General features: G+C 38.3%; 1 pseudogene and 1 gene segment (V, D, J or C); one reads left to right on the top strand and one right to left on the bottom strand.

Annotated features, from left to right (window-relative positions):
* Nucleotides 1–1421: 1421 nt before the first annotated feature.
* LOC110288471 lies at nucleotides 1422–1734 on the top strand (annotated as a pseudogene).
* A 5857-nt stretch (nucleotides 1735–7591) lies between these two features.
* Nucleotides 7592–8323, bottom strand: LOC110288470. The segment is given in 2 exon segments: nucleotides 7592–7923; nucleotides 8275–8323. Coding segments are annotated over 2 exon segments (381 nt in total).
* Nucleotides 8324–19719: the final 11396 nt, after the last annotated feature.

Here is a 19719-nt window from a genome sequence, read left to right as displayed (position 1 = left end):
CACTGATAAGTGGATATTAGCCCAAAAACTTAGGATACCCAAGATATAAGATACAATTTGCTAAACGCATGAAACTCAAGAAGAATGAAGACTGAAGTGTGGACACTGTGCCCCTCCTTAGAATTGGGAACAAAACACCCATGGAAGGAGTTACAGAGACAAAGTTTGGAGCTGTGACGAAAGTATGGACCATCTAAAGACTGCCATATCCAGGGATCCATCTCATAATCAGCTTCCAAACGCTGACACCATTGCATACACTAGCAAGATTTTGCCTAATGGACCCAGATATAGCTGTCTCTTGTGAGACTATGCCGGGGCCTAGCAAACACAGAAGTGGATGCTCACAGTCAGCTATTGGATAGATTGCAGGTCCCCCAATAGAGGAGCTAGAGAAAATATTCAAGGAGCTAAAGGGAACTTCAACCCTATAGGTGGAACATTATTATGAACTAACCAGTACCCCGGAGCTCTTGACTCTAGCTCCATATGTATCAAAAGTTGGCCTAGTCGGCCATCACTGGAAAGAGAGGCCCATTGGACTGCCAACTTTATATGCCCCAGTACAGGGGAACACCAGGGCCAAAAAGAGAGAGTGGGTGGGTAGGGGAGTGGGTGGGAGGGTATGGGGGACTTTTGGGATAATTGGAAATGGAAATGAGGAAAATACCTAATAAAAAATATATTAAAAAAATAAAAATAAAATAAAACACATCTAAAAATGAAAAAAAAGAAATTAAAGTGAGTCTGGCTAAACAAAACAAAGCAAAACAAAAACAAATAAAAAACTAAGCACTCAAAACAGAGATATAAGTTTAAGCAGCAATCATGTGATACTGAATATAATACAGTTGTCTAAACAGTGATTTAACCTCATACACATGCTACAGTCAAGGAAATATTCCAGGAGACCTGTATGTAAAAAAATCACCCATGATGTGCAGAACAAAAACTTGTGAGAGTCATGTTTCTTGATTTTATTTTTATTTCAATTTTCTTTTTACAATTAAATGTTCTTATTTAGTTATATTTTACTCTATTTCTTCATCAGAGTTTATTATTTATGTATTTCCTTGATGAACACATTTCTTTAATTAATGTCTAATTTGTTTTTTGGTTAAAAAAGACAAAAAATACAATTGTATTTTTTAATTATAATTGTATATTGTTTTAAATATTTTAATATTTTAATTTATATTGTTGTATACCATACATTATATTTTAGACCATGTTCCTTCTGCTAAAAGAATGAAGTATGTTCTAAAACCTACATATAAATTATTACAACGGTTCGCCAAGCCCCCCCCCCTCCCCGGCATGGCAGTGACCAGACAGCGAGCTTTCTCTGGGAGCCTCGCATTCAGGATGATTGTAAAGTCCTGATCAGTGGCCACTGAATATAATTGACCCGGAATACAAAGATGGCAGCAAATCCATCAGTACAAGGTTTTCAAAATAAAAATAAAGTTGCAATTTTAGCTGAACTAGACAAAGTCGAAGAAAATTACTTATGCAGAACCAATCTTCAACAAGCCACCCTGGAGCTAGCATCTCCCTCTCCAAATCCTCTCTTAATAGGACTTCCGGGACCACGCTGAGCAGTAGCACATCACCACACAACAGAAGACAGCTTTTCAGCATGCTCATGCGCATTCCTCTGGTTACTTCATAACTCAAGACTCTGCATTTAGGAATCTAATTCTCCTTGTTTTACCTCGCCTTGACCCCAAATGAAGAAAGTGCCTGCGATAAAGGACCTTGCAATATCAAATGTCAAAGTTCTCACTCAGCTTTATACAAACTGACTTTCAGAACTTTGGAGAACTTAGCTTTTGTTTCTTTAAAGAAAGGAATAAGTAAGTGAGGGAAAGAGACGAGGAGCTGGGCGCTGAGACCTCAGAGAGCGGCGGCGAGGACCTGGCTGTGCTGGCCAAGGTGGACTTCTTTGCACTGCCATTGGACTTTCCCTTGGACTCAGAATTGCTTAGTCTCATGAAATCTGCATCACCTTCAACAAGGACTGGATTATCATGTGGGAAGTCTTGGGTTTGACCCCATCGCTGCACATACAAGCTCTGACGACAGCACATGCCTGTGTTCTCAGCACTAGAGGAATAGAGGCAGAAGATTGGAAGTTCAAGGCCATCCTTGCCTAGGTAGTGATTTTGAGAACAGTCTAAGGTATATGAGACTGTGTCTCAAAAAATAACCAAAATCAACCAAAAGAGCCATTAATAATCGGAACTTTAAAGAGACAAGGATGCTTTTTAAAAAAGAGAAGAGGGGGCTTCTTCTTTGTGGTTGCTTGTGTTAAGAAACAAGCTATCTAGAAATAGGCTCTAAGCTAATAACTAGTTCTCCTAAGAAAACTCCCCTGTCAGACTCATCTTAAGTCTTTTTTAAATAAATGCTACAGTGGTAGCAAATGAATGATGTGACTATATACTGTTATGAAAAACAGCTTAAGTAGTATGGTATCTGTAAATGTATGTGTACTCTCCCTTCATGTTGCTGCAGAAGTGGTGGGCCTGAGTGGTTTTATTTTCTATTTTTTATCTAATTGAAAACTTAAAATTAGCCAAATTAAGACCTTTTAAATCATTTTAAATAAGGTTAAACAAGTTGCTCAACAGGGCCAAACTTGAACAAGAACAGAGGTGCTTATTTATGTATGTACCTCCCACCACCCTCCCTTTGCCCTATAGAATTAGAATTTGATTAAAGTGTGGAAAGTATGGCTTAGAGAGTCCTATAATAACTTACATAAAAATGTCATGATTAAAATTCTATTTTCTGAGGGAAAAATTATTACAACAAAATTTGTTAGGGATTTTTGCTCATTAAGACTCACACACTCTGATGTTTCTTGATGATCAGTTAATAATAATGAAGTGCTAATTACACTTCTTTTATTGTATGAAAATTTTGCTTCACTGAGATCCTCAAATATTTTCTTCATATATTATATATCTCTATGTATTTTATATTTCTGGTAATATGGTATGTGTGCATATAAACATCAATAGTATCCAATTGCCCCCAAAAAGTTGTTAAATTCACGATTTTCCTGTAACATAAAATAAAACATATCAGTTCTGTTCCCCCATTATTTTGCAGAAAAATTCAAGTGCCTTAACTGAAACACTGTCTCTATTTACTCTCCAAAGTTCTTGCTGTTACGTGCATGATTTCATGTTAGAAATAAAATCAGTAAAATTCATGATTTATGTTCCAGTCTTTTTCAATATTTGTCACCCATGGTCATTATGTTTGGAAGGATCTGTTGCTTGTTCAATTAAGAAAGCATTACATGAACATTTGAATGTTTGACTTTTGTTAACTAACAATAAAGAACAGAAACCCACATTTCTACAGAAATTTATTATTGGATATTTACATTTTAAATGTTATCCCCTTTCCCGGTTAACTCCCTGCCCCCTGGAAGCTCCCATTACATCCCCCTCTGCCTGAGGGACACACACACACACACACACACACACACACACACACATTGTTGCCTCCACCCAACCCTTCCCTCTGGCATACTCCTACACTGGGGCATTGTGCCTTCATAGGACCAAGGTCCTCTCCTCACACTGATGCCTAACAAGGCCATCCTCTGCTATATATATGGCTGGAGCCATGGGTTCCTCCATGTGTACTCTTTGGTTGCTGGTTTAGTCTCTGGCCATGCTGGGGGATCTGGTTGGTTGATATTGTTCTTCCTCTGGGGTTGCAAACCACTTCATCTCCTTCAGTCCATTCTCTAACTCCTCCATCGGGGACCCTGTGCTCAGTCCAATGCTGGTGGTGAGCATCCATCTCTGTACTTGTCAGGCTCTGGCAGAGCCTCTCAGGAGACAGCTATATCAAGCTTCTGTCAGTAAGCACTTGCTGACATCCACAATAGGGTCTGGGTTTGGTGATTGTATATAGGATGGATCCCCAGGTGAGGTAGTTTCTGGATGGCCTTTACAGAAATCTTTAATTATGAAGAACTACTTTTTAAAGGCAGTGATGGTGAGTAGGGAAAGCTGGGTTGAAAGGATAGAGGGAATGCTGGATAAAAGAAGGGAGGGAAGGATACATAAAGAAGGTAAGGAAGGAGAGAGTCAGAGAAACTCATATCAATATAAAGCAGGGCAGGTTTATTTAAAGAAATGACATTCTAAAGGAAAAGGATTAGACTTGTCTTGCAACCATGATCATAAAATCTGTGGCTCTCTGCAAGAAAAGGCATGAAAGTAGAAGGGAGACCATTTGGGAAGATGAGGTCATCAGGAGTAGGAAGAGGTTAAGAGATAGAAATAGTGAAATGATATACATGTATGTAAATGTTGAGAAAGGCAGAGATATTGAGAAAGAAAAATAAATGATAGATAAATAAATAGATAGATATATAGATAGATAGATAGATAGATAGATAGACAGACAGATAGATGATAGATAGATGATAGATAGATAGATAGATAGATAGATAGATAGATAGATAGATGATAGATAAACAGACAGACAATTATTAAGTAAGTTGGTAGATAGAATGAATGATAGGCAGATAGACAGACAGACAGACAGACAGACAGATTCATTGATTCAAGATAGCGTCCATGAAGACCCTGGAGACCTCCAGAACAATAACTGATGAGGGGTGCCTGTTATGCTTGCCCTTTCACAAGAGTTAGAGCAAAGAATAAACACTGTTCTTTATCAAGATACTAAGGTTCTTAAGCAAATCACATGGCATTGCAAGAAGGATTTGAAGATGTATAAGAGATCCAAGAATTATATAAAAGAATGAAAAAAGATTAAGGTATTAGGATTTGTCATTCTTGGAAAAGATTGTTTTATACCAGGTTATTATAATGTTAATTAATATAGAAACAAAACAATTCCTTTATTAAAGAGATTTTTACAAGATTACAAGTAAGAAGTACAAAAATTCCTAAGCCTGAACTCTCAGGCTTAGGCAAATCTGCAAATAATATGATTTACCATTAAAGCACTGCCTAAAGAACGGTGATTCACCTGGACTGACTCAATTCGATCTAATCTATCCATATTCTATCTAAGCATCTTGAAACTACTCAGTGCTGCCAGCCAAATAGGCTGTTATATTCTTGCTTGCTTGCTTGCTTGATTGATTGGTTGGTTGGTTAAATTAAAATAATTTGTAGAATATTAAGAATAAGAATATGGGAATCAAGGACTTCAACATAAAACTAGATGCAGTGAATCTAGTAAAAGATAGAATGGGAAAAGAGCCTAAAATTCATGGGCACAAGAGAAAATTTTCTAAACCGAACTCCAATGGCTCAGACACTAAGAGCAAGAATTGATAAATGGAAGCCCAAGAAACTGAGAATCTTCTTTCTGTAAGGCAAAGGACATAGTCAATAGAACAAAACAGCAACTTACAGATTGAGAAAAATCTTCACTAATCCTATCCAAAATATCTAAAGAACTCAAGAAGCTAACCACCACAAAACCAAACAACCGAAGTAAAAAAAGAAGAAGAAAATGGGGTATAGAACTAAACAGAGAATTCTAAACAGAGAAATCTCAAATGGCCAAGAAGCACTTAAAGAAATGTTCAAAGTCCTTTCTGATGAGGGAAATGCAAATCAAAACAACCCTGAGACAGAACAGCCTTATACCAATGACTAAGGTCAAAAACTCAAGTGACAGCACATGTTGGCAATAATGTGGCCTTCCAGTCAGCGCCAGCTCAGGGTCACCTTGGGCTCAGAATCGGTGGACACCCCCAGGGTCCCCAGAGAACTCTCCACGTGATCTTAGGATCAGTGGAACACAACATCTGTTCCAAACCAATTGTGTCAGGCCTGTGACAGCAGGAACAAGGACACCAGAGCCCTGCCTGACCAGAGGCTCGGGTTCCTTCTGATCAGTACTAGTTTACCTTGGTTTCGAACAGACCAGACAGCTCCATGGTCCTCGAAGGAGACACCACTTCCAGGCACTGTAACACATGCAGGATCTTAGGATAACAGGATCCCAGGATAACAGGTGCTTGGTCACACCAGGATTTCAGGGTCTCAGAGGAAGCTTGACTGCCAAGAACTCTGACACACCCAGAATCTCATGTTCACAGGAGCCCATAATCAAAGGATCACAGAGAAAGCTGGACTCAGAGGAGTCCTGAATCTCCTGGGATTATAGGAAGGACAGGCTCCAAACAGATATATTGAGGACAGAAAGCACTTGAGATAATCAGATAGCAGGAGGCAAGCATAAGAACAGAAGCAACAGAAACCAACCCATTGGAAGACCACTAACATTCTCAAAAATCCAGGACCTCCAAGACTTCTCAGACACTGAGTCACCAGCCAGTCAGTATACCAAGCTGGTCCAAAGTCCCCAACACATACAGCAGAGGACTGCCTGGTCTAGCCTCAATGAGTGATGATGCACCTAACCCTAGAGAGACTTGAGGCCCCAGGAAATATGGAGACCCTGCAGAGTATGGAGAGACATGGTGGTGTGGAAACATCCTGCTGGAGACTCAGAAGGAGGAATGGGATGAGGAGCTGTTGGAGGGTGATAACAACTGTACTGTAAGAGAAGATTAAATATAATAATGAAAAAAGAATAAGAATATGGAGTTGATGATAATAAAGTTGATTTTTTTAAACTATGTTTGAACTGGAACCATGAGCACATTAGAAAAGTATGCCCAGGACAAAATGATATGATATTTCTTGAAATCATGAATATTTTTGAATCTGCATAAAGAAAGAAATTTTCTAATTGTTAGTCTGCTGGAGTTGCAAGGCATCCCTGTCTTGGTGTCTTACTCATCAAAAATCATCTAGATTAATGAGACGTAATTCTCCTAATGCAAAGACAACAAGATGGCTCTTACAAGAAGACCAGAAATTTATGGATCTACATTCTTTATAGAAACAAGTTTTCATAGCCTCAATGTAATTATTGGATCTACATTCCTTATTGTATACATCCACTCTGGAACCCATTTATGGGGCCAGCCCCCAGAAATCATACCAGAATCACAAAGATCAACATAAAGACTTAAGAAATATTGAAGAGGAAGTGAAAGTAAAACTCTAAATACATATACTCAATTTCTGGTTACACTGTCCCTTAGAAAATAAAATCTACACAATTATTTTAAAAGACATTTAAAATAATGCTCCCAAGTCTACTTAGAAAGATTTTTAAAAAATCATATGGATAGTCATTTAAACATTAAAAATCTGAATGAGAATTTAACAAACACACACACATACTTCATTAAAAGAAAGCAATAGAAATGAAGCTCAAAGAATAAATGAAAAATAGTTAAAATCATCAAAAATCAGCTAGATTAATGAGATGAAATTCTCCTGATGCAGAGACAACACAATGGCTATTGCAAGAAGGAACAGAAATTGGAGGCATTTGAAAGCTAGACAAATCTCTCATCCAGCCAGGTGAGTCTAGCCTGAGCTCACAGCTGCAAACAATTACACATGTACCCCAGCCCCTCCCTCTCACACAGACACAGGATGCTCTGCTCCTCTCCAGTCAACCAGCACATTGCCAGCTGGGCTGCCCCAGGCAAGGAAGTTTTTGTTCAGGTCTGAATCACTGTGGGAGGAGCATGTGTACGTTGAAGGCAGTAATAAACTCCCAAATCCTCAGCCTCCACTCTGCTGATTCTCAGTGTAAAATCTGTCCCTGATCCACTGCCACTGAACCTGTCAGGGATGCCAGGGTCCAGTTTGGACACCTGATACATTAGGCGCTTTGGAGACTGGCCAGGCCTCTGTTGTAACCAATACAAATATGTCTTTCCATCACTATGTAAGAGGCTCTGACTTGACTTGCAAGAGATAGAGGCTGGTTGTCCAATGGTAAGCGACAAAGACAGTGGAGTCTGAGTCATCACAACATCACCGTTGGCTTCTGAAATTATAATACAATAGTGTAAATTTATGTGCAAAGCTCCTGAGCAAACTTTGTGAAATCTTTTATGTTATTCCTTCAAGTAAGATCCTAGACGTTATTGAGATTTAAAAATATTATATATCAAATGCTTTTTTACAAAACAAGTAATTTGAAGGTTTTAATTTTCAGAGTCTACACCACTCCATCCAATCTATGTCAGAATATTGATCTTAGCATAGCTACTGTTCCGTCTGGAATTTCTCCACATTCTGTAGAATGTGGCCTGCTCCATCACACATGAATAGCACACACAAGCATCTAAGAGATCACCCTCCATTGCCATTGTCCACAATTACCCACACTCCTTACCCTGAATCCAGAGCATTAGCAGAAACAGGAACTGGACAGGTCTCATCATTTTGAGGAGATGAATTTAGGAGAGTAATCAGTGGAGGCAAGAGGACAGTTGAGATTTTATCTCAGGTCAGCAGGGCAAAGACCGCCCTAGGGAGCAATATGCAAATGCTCTAGTCTGTATAACAGTGTACATAGAGGGGACAGTTATGTGGGATTCTTGAATGTGAAAATAACTTAAAAAGTGAAATTAGTAAAACAAAATGTGTTGACTGAAGGGAGAATAGCAGGAATTAAAGGACTGTTAATGCAGTTCAATTCAATTATAAATATGGATCAGCAAATGAGACTTCAGCATAGTTTGAAATTTATTTAAATTTTGTGTGTACACACATGACTAAATTGCAGAGAAGGAAAGGAATAAAGTTGAAACACACAGATAGTTATCATCATGGATGAAATGACCTTCCAGAATTTTGTGTTCATAGTCTCTATTGGATTATAAGAACACAAAATAGAAGCAAATTCAACTCTCTTTTCAACTTATTGACTGTACTCTGAATCCATATAGGGAAATATACTTTTAATTATAATAAAAGGAACACATTTAAGGGAATAATATGATTCAAAAAAGTATGTACTATAAGCATTATTATACTTACTATACATTCATAAACATCATATCTAATTATGAACATATGCCCCATACATAAACATATACATTTTTCTCATAATGTTGAAATCTTTTTGGATCAATTTCTCTTAATCTTACATATCAAACAATCTTGACCTTCTGGTAGTTCATACTTACAGTCTTTTACTTATATAGTTTTCAATTATCAAATTTTGTTTGAATGAAGACTAATGTTTTGTAAGTACAACTTTCTCCCAGTCATGGAAACATATATTTCAGTATACTCAAGAGATTCTTAATTATTCCATTATTGTTTTAATATTTTGGTTTGTTTACTAGTAAAAGGAAGAAACTATGCCCCAAAGTATCTAAGTAAGTGCATTGCTTATACTTAATTTTCAGCTCTCCTTGTATAATTCACTGTTCATTTTAATTTTTTTCTCTAGGTCATTGACTACTGAATATGCACTTCATTTTGTTGCTAGTACCTTCCAGATGTTTAATGAAATATTGCCACTGTTATTAAATAAATGACAAGATATTAAGTGTAGTTACTTGTAGAAACATGTTGGTTATATTTGGAAACTGACTTGGTCATGTTGCCTATGGTAGCAATTATTTTCATAACTATATTCTCACAAATAGTTGGGGACTCAAATGACAGCTCAAGGACACCGAAAATTGAGCCTCAACTAGCTGCTGTGCAGAAAGATTTTGAACAATTTGCTGTCCCTTGCACAAATTTCAGAACAAGTGCATATCTATATAAAAGCCATTATATATAGGCACAAGTAAATCAGTTGTCATGGAAACTGCCTGAAACATTATCACACAGCTGACTGTAAACAGGAAACTAGAGCACTCTGACAGTATACTACATGGAAATTCTATTTTTCCCAGGTTTTGAGATAAGTTAGTGTAATACCAATTTTTGAGTCATGAAAGAAGGTGTAAAGCCAGATTTTTTCTTTTTTTATTAGTTATTTTCTTCATTTACATTTCAAATGCTATCCCGAAAGTCCCATATACCTTTCCCCACCCTGCTCCCCAACCCACCCAACTTCTGCTTCCTAGCCCTGGTATTCCCCTGTACTGGTGCATAAGATCTTCACAAGACCAAGGGCCTCTCCTCCCATTGATGGCCAACAAGGCTATCCTCTGCCACATATGCAACTACATACTTAGTTCTGGGGATTACTGGTTAGTTCATATGGTTGTTCCTCCTATAAGGATACAGACCTCTTTACCTCCTTGGGTACTTTCTCTAGCTCCTTCATTAGGGGCCCTGTGTTCCATCCAATAGATGACTGTGAGCATCCACTTCTGTATTTGCCAGGCACTGGCATAGCCTCACAAGAGGTAGCTATATCAGGGTCCTGTCAGCAAAATCTTGCTGGTAAAGCCAGATTTTAAAAATGTGGCAAATGTATAAAACACTGTGAAGACTAGGACATTTTCAAAATCTTTATTTCTTAAATAACTACTGTCTTTAAGAATCAAGGAACACTTCAAAAATGAGGACAATCTTTTTATTTAGTTTTGCATCGTGTATTTATTTTAAATTATAGTATAATCATATCACTTTTGAAAATGGAGCAATTACCTCAGAATGCACTACATTAAAGGTAATATACATAAAGTAGTTCAGTATCAAAACATATATTAGAATTTTGATACTGGCATATAAGTTAAGTGATTAATAAACTGCTACAAATCTGAGAATGCTGCAAGTACAGAACACTGACAAACAGAATGATAGAAGGTGTGTGGACAACCTAAATTTCTTTTTATTTTTATTTTACAATTTTTTTCTTAGACATTTTCTTCATTTACATTTCAAATGCTATCCACAAAGTCCCCTATACAATTTCTATTCACTGTTGATGGAAATGCAAATGGTCACACCACCTTGAAGGACAACAATCTGGTGATATTACGGCAAAGCCTTATCCTGTCATCCTGCAAGCTCTGTATTGACTTAAAGGATTTAAAACCTTATTTCCAGCTGGGCGTGGTGGTGCACACCTTTAATCCCAGCACTCAGGAGGCAGAGGCAGGGAGATTTCTGAGTTCTTGGCCAGCCTAGTCTACAAAGGGAGTTCCAGGACAGCCAGGGCTACACAGAGAAACCCTGTCTCGGGGGAAAAAAAAAAAAAACAAAAACTTTCTTTCCATACAAAAACCATCATGGAATATCTATTGCAGCTTTTTTTTTTAACTTTTAAAACCTGGAAATAAACATGATCCCTTGCTATAGGTGAATGAATAAGCAAACTTTGGCATACCTAGCCATGGACTATCATTTAGCAGAAAGAAGAAATGAGATACTGACATCCGAAAATCGATGGTGGAAACATAGTTGCATATTCCATAAAGAAGCCAGTCTGAATACTTCATTGCCTTATTTTTCAAACTATAGGATAGTAAGAATAACCTAAAAATATAAAGCAGATGAAATTGTTATTGTTTTCCTATTACTGGAGGGAAAGAGCTATGCATAGACTTCACAAAATTTTATGCCAGGAAAACAGCTCTGTATGTTCCACAATGGAGGAAACATCCCAATATATAAAATTGAGAGGGAAAGTCATCAATTACATGAAAGCGTAGCAATGCTCTGAGGAAATCATGTTCTCTGAGTGACAATAATAGTCATCCAGACCACGGTGAGTTCACATATTGCAACAAATGCAGCATTATGATGAAAGATGCTTATAACGGGAAAAATGCTGAGCAGCTCAGGGACATTGAAGACACATACAGCTTCATTGATTCTCAAACTTCCATGCTTTCAAAGGGAAACTAAGTGGTTTGCATCTTCACAGTTATCCATAACAAATGTTTGTAAAACCAACTTTAATTTGCCACTAATTTGAACTCATGACAACTCAACCTGAGTCTACGGACCAATGGACACTTCAAGTCCCACAGGGATCTTGACAGTTTCATGTTCTTTTTTTTTTTTTTCATAAATGAGTCACTGTATTCACTGTGTGTGCAAGATAGTTGGACAATTTTTTCTGAGCTCTAGTGGACAGTTCATGGAAGTCATAAAAACAAAAATGGCTTTGCTTATAAAAGCAATTCACTCAGCATAAAAATATGATGTGTATTCTCAATTATCTGTGTGTGCCTGGAGAAGATTTCATTATATGGATTAGAACACTATTCCAATTGCACTTGGGGAAAAAACAGGTACCACTTAATATCTTTATTCAGGCTTAAATATGTTTGTTCTGTGGTGTGGCTTCAGTGGAATTAATGGTGCTTATTATATCAAAAAAAATCATTCTCAGATATGTGATGGTGTAGCTGAAATGGAATAAATTCAGCTCAGCTAGAAGTGAACATCTGGGGTTCAGTTAGCTACATGTGCCCATAAACTTCAAGCCTAGTTGAACCTGAGAAATGCTCGCAACAACTTAAATGTCCCATCAGAGGCAGATGGGCAACTCAGCTTCAACTTCTGCTTTCTGTCGTCTGTTCATATTATATATTACCAAAAGTGAGAAATTATAACCCTGGTGATAGTGATAGGTTCCACAATCTTATGATTTCAGGTTGTTGATGCTGAGGGTAAAACCTGTCTGTGATAAGCTACCAGTGAAGTTCAAGGGGATTCCAGAGATGGGATCAGCACCATACTTAATAAGGAGCCTTGGAGTCTGGCATGGTTTTGTTGGTATCAGTGCATATGTATGGCATTGTCCCCATGGAATGGCAGTTGATGGTGGCTCTCTTCCCTGGAGTCACACACAGGATATCTGGAGACTGAAACATTAAGATGTCACCTCTGTAGACTGAAACTATGTGGAACAAGTTACAAGATGGCTAAGTACATGAAAAGCATCTCTAGCTACTTAGAAAGGTAGAAGGAATATTGTTATTTTCTCAATTTTACCTCTAAACAGTAACAATTACATAAGTTGCAGAAGTCCCAGATGAAGAAAAATATTCATATATTTAATTAATATCCCTTCATTTCTAAAAGTCTGACCTGAAATACAGAGGACCATGAACCCAACAAGCTTTGGTAGTGAGAACATTCCCTGTTTCTCTGTATATATGCTTATCTAGGGACAGGTCAAGATGCACAATATAATGGTATAAGCATCAGAAAGACTATTTGAAAGAGGCACTTATGTAAATAATAGGAGTTTCAAGTTGCTTTAAATATTAACACAGGTCAGTAGTCTCCTTGGTTCCTACCTGAACATATTATGTCTCCCTCTGCTGGTCATCTGATAAAGTGTTGAAATTTGATAAAGTGTGGATGTTTTTCATATGCAGCGTAAAACAATGAGCATAATCTAATATGTTTCTTTGAGTTTCTGAATTCATGTGGAAAGATTAAATCCTCATACTTTTGTTTTCAATCCAGAGCCATATTGACTCCCTTACTCTGACTCAGGATTTGCTGAAGAGTCTTCACTTGTCTAAACATAAAGCCGTGATCCTCATGACACAACAGTGATGTCATGTCAATGAGACACTTGAAATCAGAAACTCCAATGACTTTCAAGGAGGTATTCAATTCTCTAGAATGTGGGGTAGAAACTTTAAAACATTTATGAGTTACTCCACTGAGAAAGAGTTTTAGAGGACAATATATCAAAATGATTCTTATCCTTTTTAAAGATGAAAACCGAGTTTTGCATTTGCATGTCTTGCAAGTGAGAATAAGGCAGATGATGGCTAAGCATTTCTGAAGCTTTTAAAGAAATCATCCTGTCCCTCATACGCAATATAAATTAATTTGTCATGAGACCAACACTGTGGGTAAGCCTGTATCAAGAGAGAAGCCTTCATCTTGTTGATGTTTTCAAAACTTTGGCCCTGTCTCTTGGGCCATAAACTAAGGTAGAACATACTATTTTTTCTTTGTTTTTCTTTTTCTTTTTGGTTATTTTATTTACTTACATTTCAAATTCTGTTCCCCTTCCCTGTCTCCACTCCTCAAACACCTCATCCCATCCCCACTCTCCTTTGTCTCTAAGAGGATACTCCTACACCCATCTACCCAATCCCTCCTCACTCTTCTAGCATCCCCCTACTCTGGCATATCAAGCCTCCACAGGAAAAAGGTCCTTTCTTCCCACTGATGCCTGATAAGACAATCCTTTGCTACATTTCTTAGGTGTAGTCATGGATCTATCCACCTATACTCTTTACTTGGTGGTTTAGACCCTGGGAGCTCGGGGGGGGGGTGGCGAATCCCGTTGCAATCCCCTTCAGCTCTTTCAGTTTCCCCCTAACTCTTCAATTGGGGGTCCCGGGATTCATTCTGGTGGTTGGCTGTGAATACCTACATCTGTATTAGTCAGGGGCTGGTAGAGCCTCCCAGGGGAGAGCTATACCAGGCTCCTACCAAAAAGCACTTCTTGGCATCAGCAATTGTGTCCCATTGTGTCTCACAAGGTTGGGTATGCTGTGTCATCATTTTCATTGAATTCCAGGAAGTCTTTAACTCCTTTATTTCTTTTTTTCTTCTTCTTCCATCTTTATTAAATATTTTCTAATATCTAATAAAGAACATATAAAATAATAATTATTCATGGTTTTAAATTCCCAGAGTATATCATAACTTAAAAGAAAACAAAATGAATAAAATATGGGATTACATTGAATGAATACAAACTTATATTCTGTGTTTCCTAGAGAGAGGAAGAAAACATGAGTAAGAAGGTAGTTTTACATCTATTTGTTTCTTTTTTTTTAATTTGATATTTTCTTTACATTTCAAATGTTATCCCCTTTCCTAGTTTCCCCTCTGAAAATCCCCTATCCCCTCCTGCACTCCCTGCTCCCCAACCCACCCACTTCCATTCCTGGTCCTGGCATTCCCCTATACTGGGGCATAGAGCCTTCACAGGACCAAGGGCCTCTCCTCCCATTGATGACCCACTAGGCTCTGCTACATATATAGTTAGAGCCATAAGTTCCACCATGTGTTTTCTTTGATTGGTAGTATAATTCCAAGGAGCTCTGGGGGTACTGGTTAGTTCATATTGATGTTCCTTTTATAGGGCTCCAGTCCCCTTCAGCTCCCTGGCTACTTCATTGCGAACCTTGTGCTCCATTCAACAGATGACTGTGAGCATCCACTACTGTATTTACCAGGCACTGGCAGAGCCTCGCAGGAGAGAGCTATATCAGGCTCCTGTCAGCAGGCACTTGTTGACATATCCCTTGTGACTGGGTTTAGTGGTTGTTTATGGGATGCGTCCCCAAGTAGGGCAGTCTCTGAATGGTCCATTGTTAGTGGGATTGCAACTTGGTACAACCACTCTGGAAATCTATTTGTTTCTTATATGTATGTATGTATGTATGTATGTATGTATGTATGTATATTTAGGCATGTTCATTCCGATGCATGCCCATGAAAAACAAAATAAAACTGATGGCAGTCAGTCCTCCCTGCAGTGTTGGTCTAGGGAAAACATCAGGTTGTTTGGCTTGGTAGCAGGCATGTCTATGGAGAAATTGTCTGCACTAATAATAGATGTGCTAAGGACCAGCATTAGGTTAACAGTGGCATCGTCTGGCCACAGGTCCTGAGTAGCTTAAGAAATTAAGCAAAGCAAACCATGGAGAGTAAGGCAATAAGCAGCATTTTTTTATGGCCTGTGCTTCAGTTCCTGCCTCCTAGAACCTGCCCTGTTGGAGGTCCTGCCCTTAGTTTCCTTCATGGGAGGTAGAACTGTAAACTGACTTCCTTTGCTCTTTATGTTGCTATGGGTTATGGTTTTTATCATACTAGAAAACAATATTTTTTATCACAATGAAAAACAATCTGACTCACTTAGAGTTATCCCTTGCTTCCTATATACAATTAGTAAGAAAGGCTTCTTAAGAAAGGGTCTTTGGGGAGGATAGGAAAATATGAACACTCTTTCACCTTCTTAAGTCTTATGAATTCATAGTTCCCATTCATAGTTTTCCTTGATAAGGAAAATTACATTATGTTGCATTCTTGCTGCCTTTGAATAAGAATCTTTTCCCCACTTAGTCTTCTGTGTTACATATATATAACAGAGGAATACAAGTTCACAGAGGATCCCATCTAGGTGAACACAAACTAGTTACACTTGCTTAATAACTCAGAATAATACATTTTTGTAACCCTCAGTTCCCTGGTCTTCACTTGGAGATAGTAACTAGGGACTATGATGATGGATCACAGTTACTCTGTAGAGTCAGTCTTTGAATCTAATCTAAACAAATGGGTGCAGAGCCAGACATAAGTGCAAACACCCTAGGTTTTGTTAAAGTAGCCACAAATATACTATAGGAAGCATATTCAACAAATTGTGCTTGTCTAATTTGATACCTGTGTATAGAAGAATGTAAATAGGTCTGTATTTATTACCAGGAATAAAACTCAAGTTCACATTAAGAAAGAACTCAACATAAGTCCAGATGAAATGAACCTGACAGAAGAGAAAGTGGGGCATAGTCTAAATTCATCAGCACAGGACTTAAGTGCCTAAATACAACACCTATAGCATAGGCACTAATATCAACAATTAATAAATGGGACCTCATGAAACTGAAAAGCTTCTAGAAGGCAAAGGACACTATCAATAAAACAGACAACACAGCCTATAGACTGGGGAAAGGTTTCATCTACTCCAAATAACAACAACAAAAAGCCAAAAGGAACTCAAGAAACTAGATATCAACAAACCAAGTAATCCAAATAAAAATCGGGTTCAGATCTAAAAAATTTTCATAGAGGAATCAAATGGCTGAACAAGACATAAGGAAATGTTCAACATCCTTATTGATAAGGGAAATGCAAACCAAATGACTTTGAGGTTTTATCTTATACCTATCAGAATGGATAATATCAATAATGTAAGTATCACACATGCTGATGAAAATGTGGAAAGGAAAACACTCATCTGTTACTGGTGGGAGTACAAATGTATGCAGTCACTATGGAAATCAATAGGGTAGTTTCTTAGAAATTTGGCAACAAACTTACCAAAAGACCCATCTATACATACTACTGATGAACATACATAAAGGGATACTCTATCTTATCATAAGGACTCTGGCTCACTGATGTCCACAGTGGCATTATTCATAATATCCACAAACTGGAAACAATCTAGAAACCCATCAATTGAAGAAAGAATTAAGACATTGTGACACATGTACACAATAGAGTATTACTCAGGTGTAAAAAATGGCATCATAAATTTTGTAAGAAAATAGAAGGGAAAGTCCCCAATCTTGGGAGGCCATATGGAAATATAGGACAGAGAAATCTTTCTGGATCATATAAGGGTGACCCTAGCAAGGACTCCTAGTAATGGAGTATATGGAGCTTGAGCCAGCTATCTTCTGTAACCAGGAAAAGCGTTCAGTGGTAAAGCTGAGACACCAACCTCTACAAAATATTTGACCTAAAACCTGTCCTGACTACAAAATATGTGATGATGAGGCAATGATGGCTTGGAACTTGTGAGAGTGACCAACTAATGACTGGTCTCCCCTAAGGCCAATGCCACAGGAGGAATTCTGTACCTACTAATATTCTGGAACACCAGGAGGCTAGAGATAGCCCAGAAACCTAGCACACAATCAAACTGGTCCAAAAGGAAAGTATAAATGAAATGATTCCCAATGATATTCTGCTGTACTCACAGATCTGTGCATAGACTATCATCATTACAGAGATTTCTTATGGCAGATGATAGGAGCTCATGCAGAGATGCACAGTCAAACATTATGCACAACCTTGGGAACCCAGCAGAAGAGAAAAAGGATGAGGGAGACAGGGTAGCAAGGAATCCAGAGAACATGACCCACAGAATCAACAAAGCAGGGCTTCATAGGAGCTCACAGAGATGATGCAGCAATCACAAAGTCTGAATATGTGTCTGCACTAGATTCTTTGCATATATGTTATGCTTGTTTAGCTTGGAGTATATTGGAAGACTCCTAACAGTCATAGTGTGGGTGTCTCTGACTCCATTGCCTACTACACTTGGGACTCTTTTCCTCCTACTGAATTGCCTCATCCTGCATTAATATGAGGTATTGGGCCTAGTCTTACTGCATTTTGTTATGCGACTTTGGGTTGATATTGTTGAGGGGGAAGGGTGCTGCTCTTTTTCTGAGGGGAAATTAAGCAGTGGATGTGGAAGAGAGGGTCGGTGGAGAAGCTGGGGAGAGGGATGGGGAGGAAACTGTAGTTGAGACATATTGCATTAGAGAACAAAGAAAAAGAAAAAAGGTAGCAAGAAAAGTAAATATAACTCCATCCAGATCATGAAGGTGGAAGAGATTGCAGCTGGCAAGTGCTGTCAGCCAGCTGTCAAGCAGTTGCAGGACTCCAAGATCAAATTCCCATTGACCCACCGCATGTTGCAGCACCAGCACAAGCCACACTTCACCACCAAGAGGCACAACACCGTCTTCTAGACACAAACACCCACTGAATACAAACTTAAGACTATCTTTGCTTGTTTGCTTCTGTGTCCCTGGAGAGGTCCCAGGTATTCCCTAACAACACAGTAGCCCTACCTACCAGCTTTGGCTCAGTGTCACCTTTCCATAGTTGTGTATGCCAAAACTCTTATCTTTTGCTGTTACTGAGATCTGGTTCAGTCAAGACTCTGCTGTCTTACAGCACTGTGTTTACCATAGACAATTTCCTTCCACAATATGGTACATACATACCATCTCACTCCAAAGGATTTCATGTATAAGTTCAGAAAAAAATATCTACACTGGAATGGTGTGTCTTAATGAACATAGAATTGGGCCGTAGAATCTCAAAGCTTCCATATATTTCCCAAGAGCACAGTACCATGTAGGAAAGATGATGTTGCACAAATCAGGTAATTTTCTGTACTTGGGTTAACATTCCTGCAGACAGCACACCACTGGGATGGAGCAGTAGAAACTAAGCAGTTCAATGAACTAAGGCTATTGGTCTCTACACTCATCCTCAGTAATAGTGTTTAATCTTTCTCAGGGTACATGATGCCCCTAACCTCTGTGTCATCCATGACTTGATTTTCCCACTGACAGTACTTGTCAGCATCTCCACATCTATCTGTTTTACTGTCCAGGAGACTATCAGTGGAGGTTGCTTCTGGATCCCTGATTAGTTTTGTTTCTTGTTTCTAGTTCTACAAACTAGGCTAGTCACTGACATATAGAGTAATAGAATAGGCTTCTCCTCAAGTTCCAGTCTGCCATGCAAAAAGAATCCCTGAAACATTAAGTGACATCAATGGTATTAATGATTGTAAGCACTGTGGGATTTTTCTGTGTGTAGGAATGACAGAGTGATCTGTTTTAGCCTGTAGTACTCCAATCACTGAGTCCCACCAATAGAGTTCTTGTTTGAGACACAGGTTGTTTCATACTTCTACTCTGTATTCTTTCAGCTTCCTCTTGCTAATCTGCTTTTTTAGTTTTTAAGTTTGCTTTGGTATAATTATATGGATGAGTGGTTTCACTGCAATTTATGCATAACAATGTGCATGCTTGTGCCTGGGAAAGTCAAAAGAAGTCAGCAAATTCAGTAAAACTGGAGTTATAAATGGTTGTGAACTACCACGTCCATGCTAATAAGTGAAGCCAGCTCTTCTGCAAGACCAGTCAGAGCTCCTAATTGTTTTGCCATCTCTCTAGCCCTTTCTACCACCTCTTCCATGATTTTCCATATTCTTTCTCCATTTTTCATTTGCATTTAGCTCTCCTGGGTTATCCATGTTGACAAAAGTAAGAAGCCTCTAAATATCTACCTTTTCCAAAAGTACTGATAATCTCCTTTTGCTTCAAAATTTCCCTCTGTGAAAATGAAA

This window comes from Mus caroli, unplaced genomic scaffold (assembly GCF_900094665.2).
Source record: "Mus caroli unplaced genomic scaffold, CAROLI_EIJ_v1.1 scaffold_18187_1, whole genome shotgun sequence".
NCBI classification, from domain to species: Eukaryota; Metazoa; Chordata; class Mammalia; order Rodentia; family Muridae; genus Mus; species Mus caroli.
This window is presented reverse-complemented; position numbering and strand designations above follow the sequence as displayed.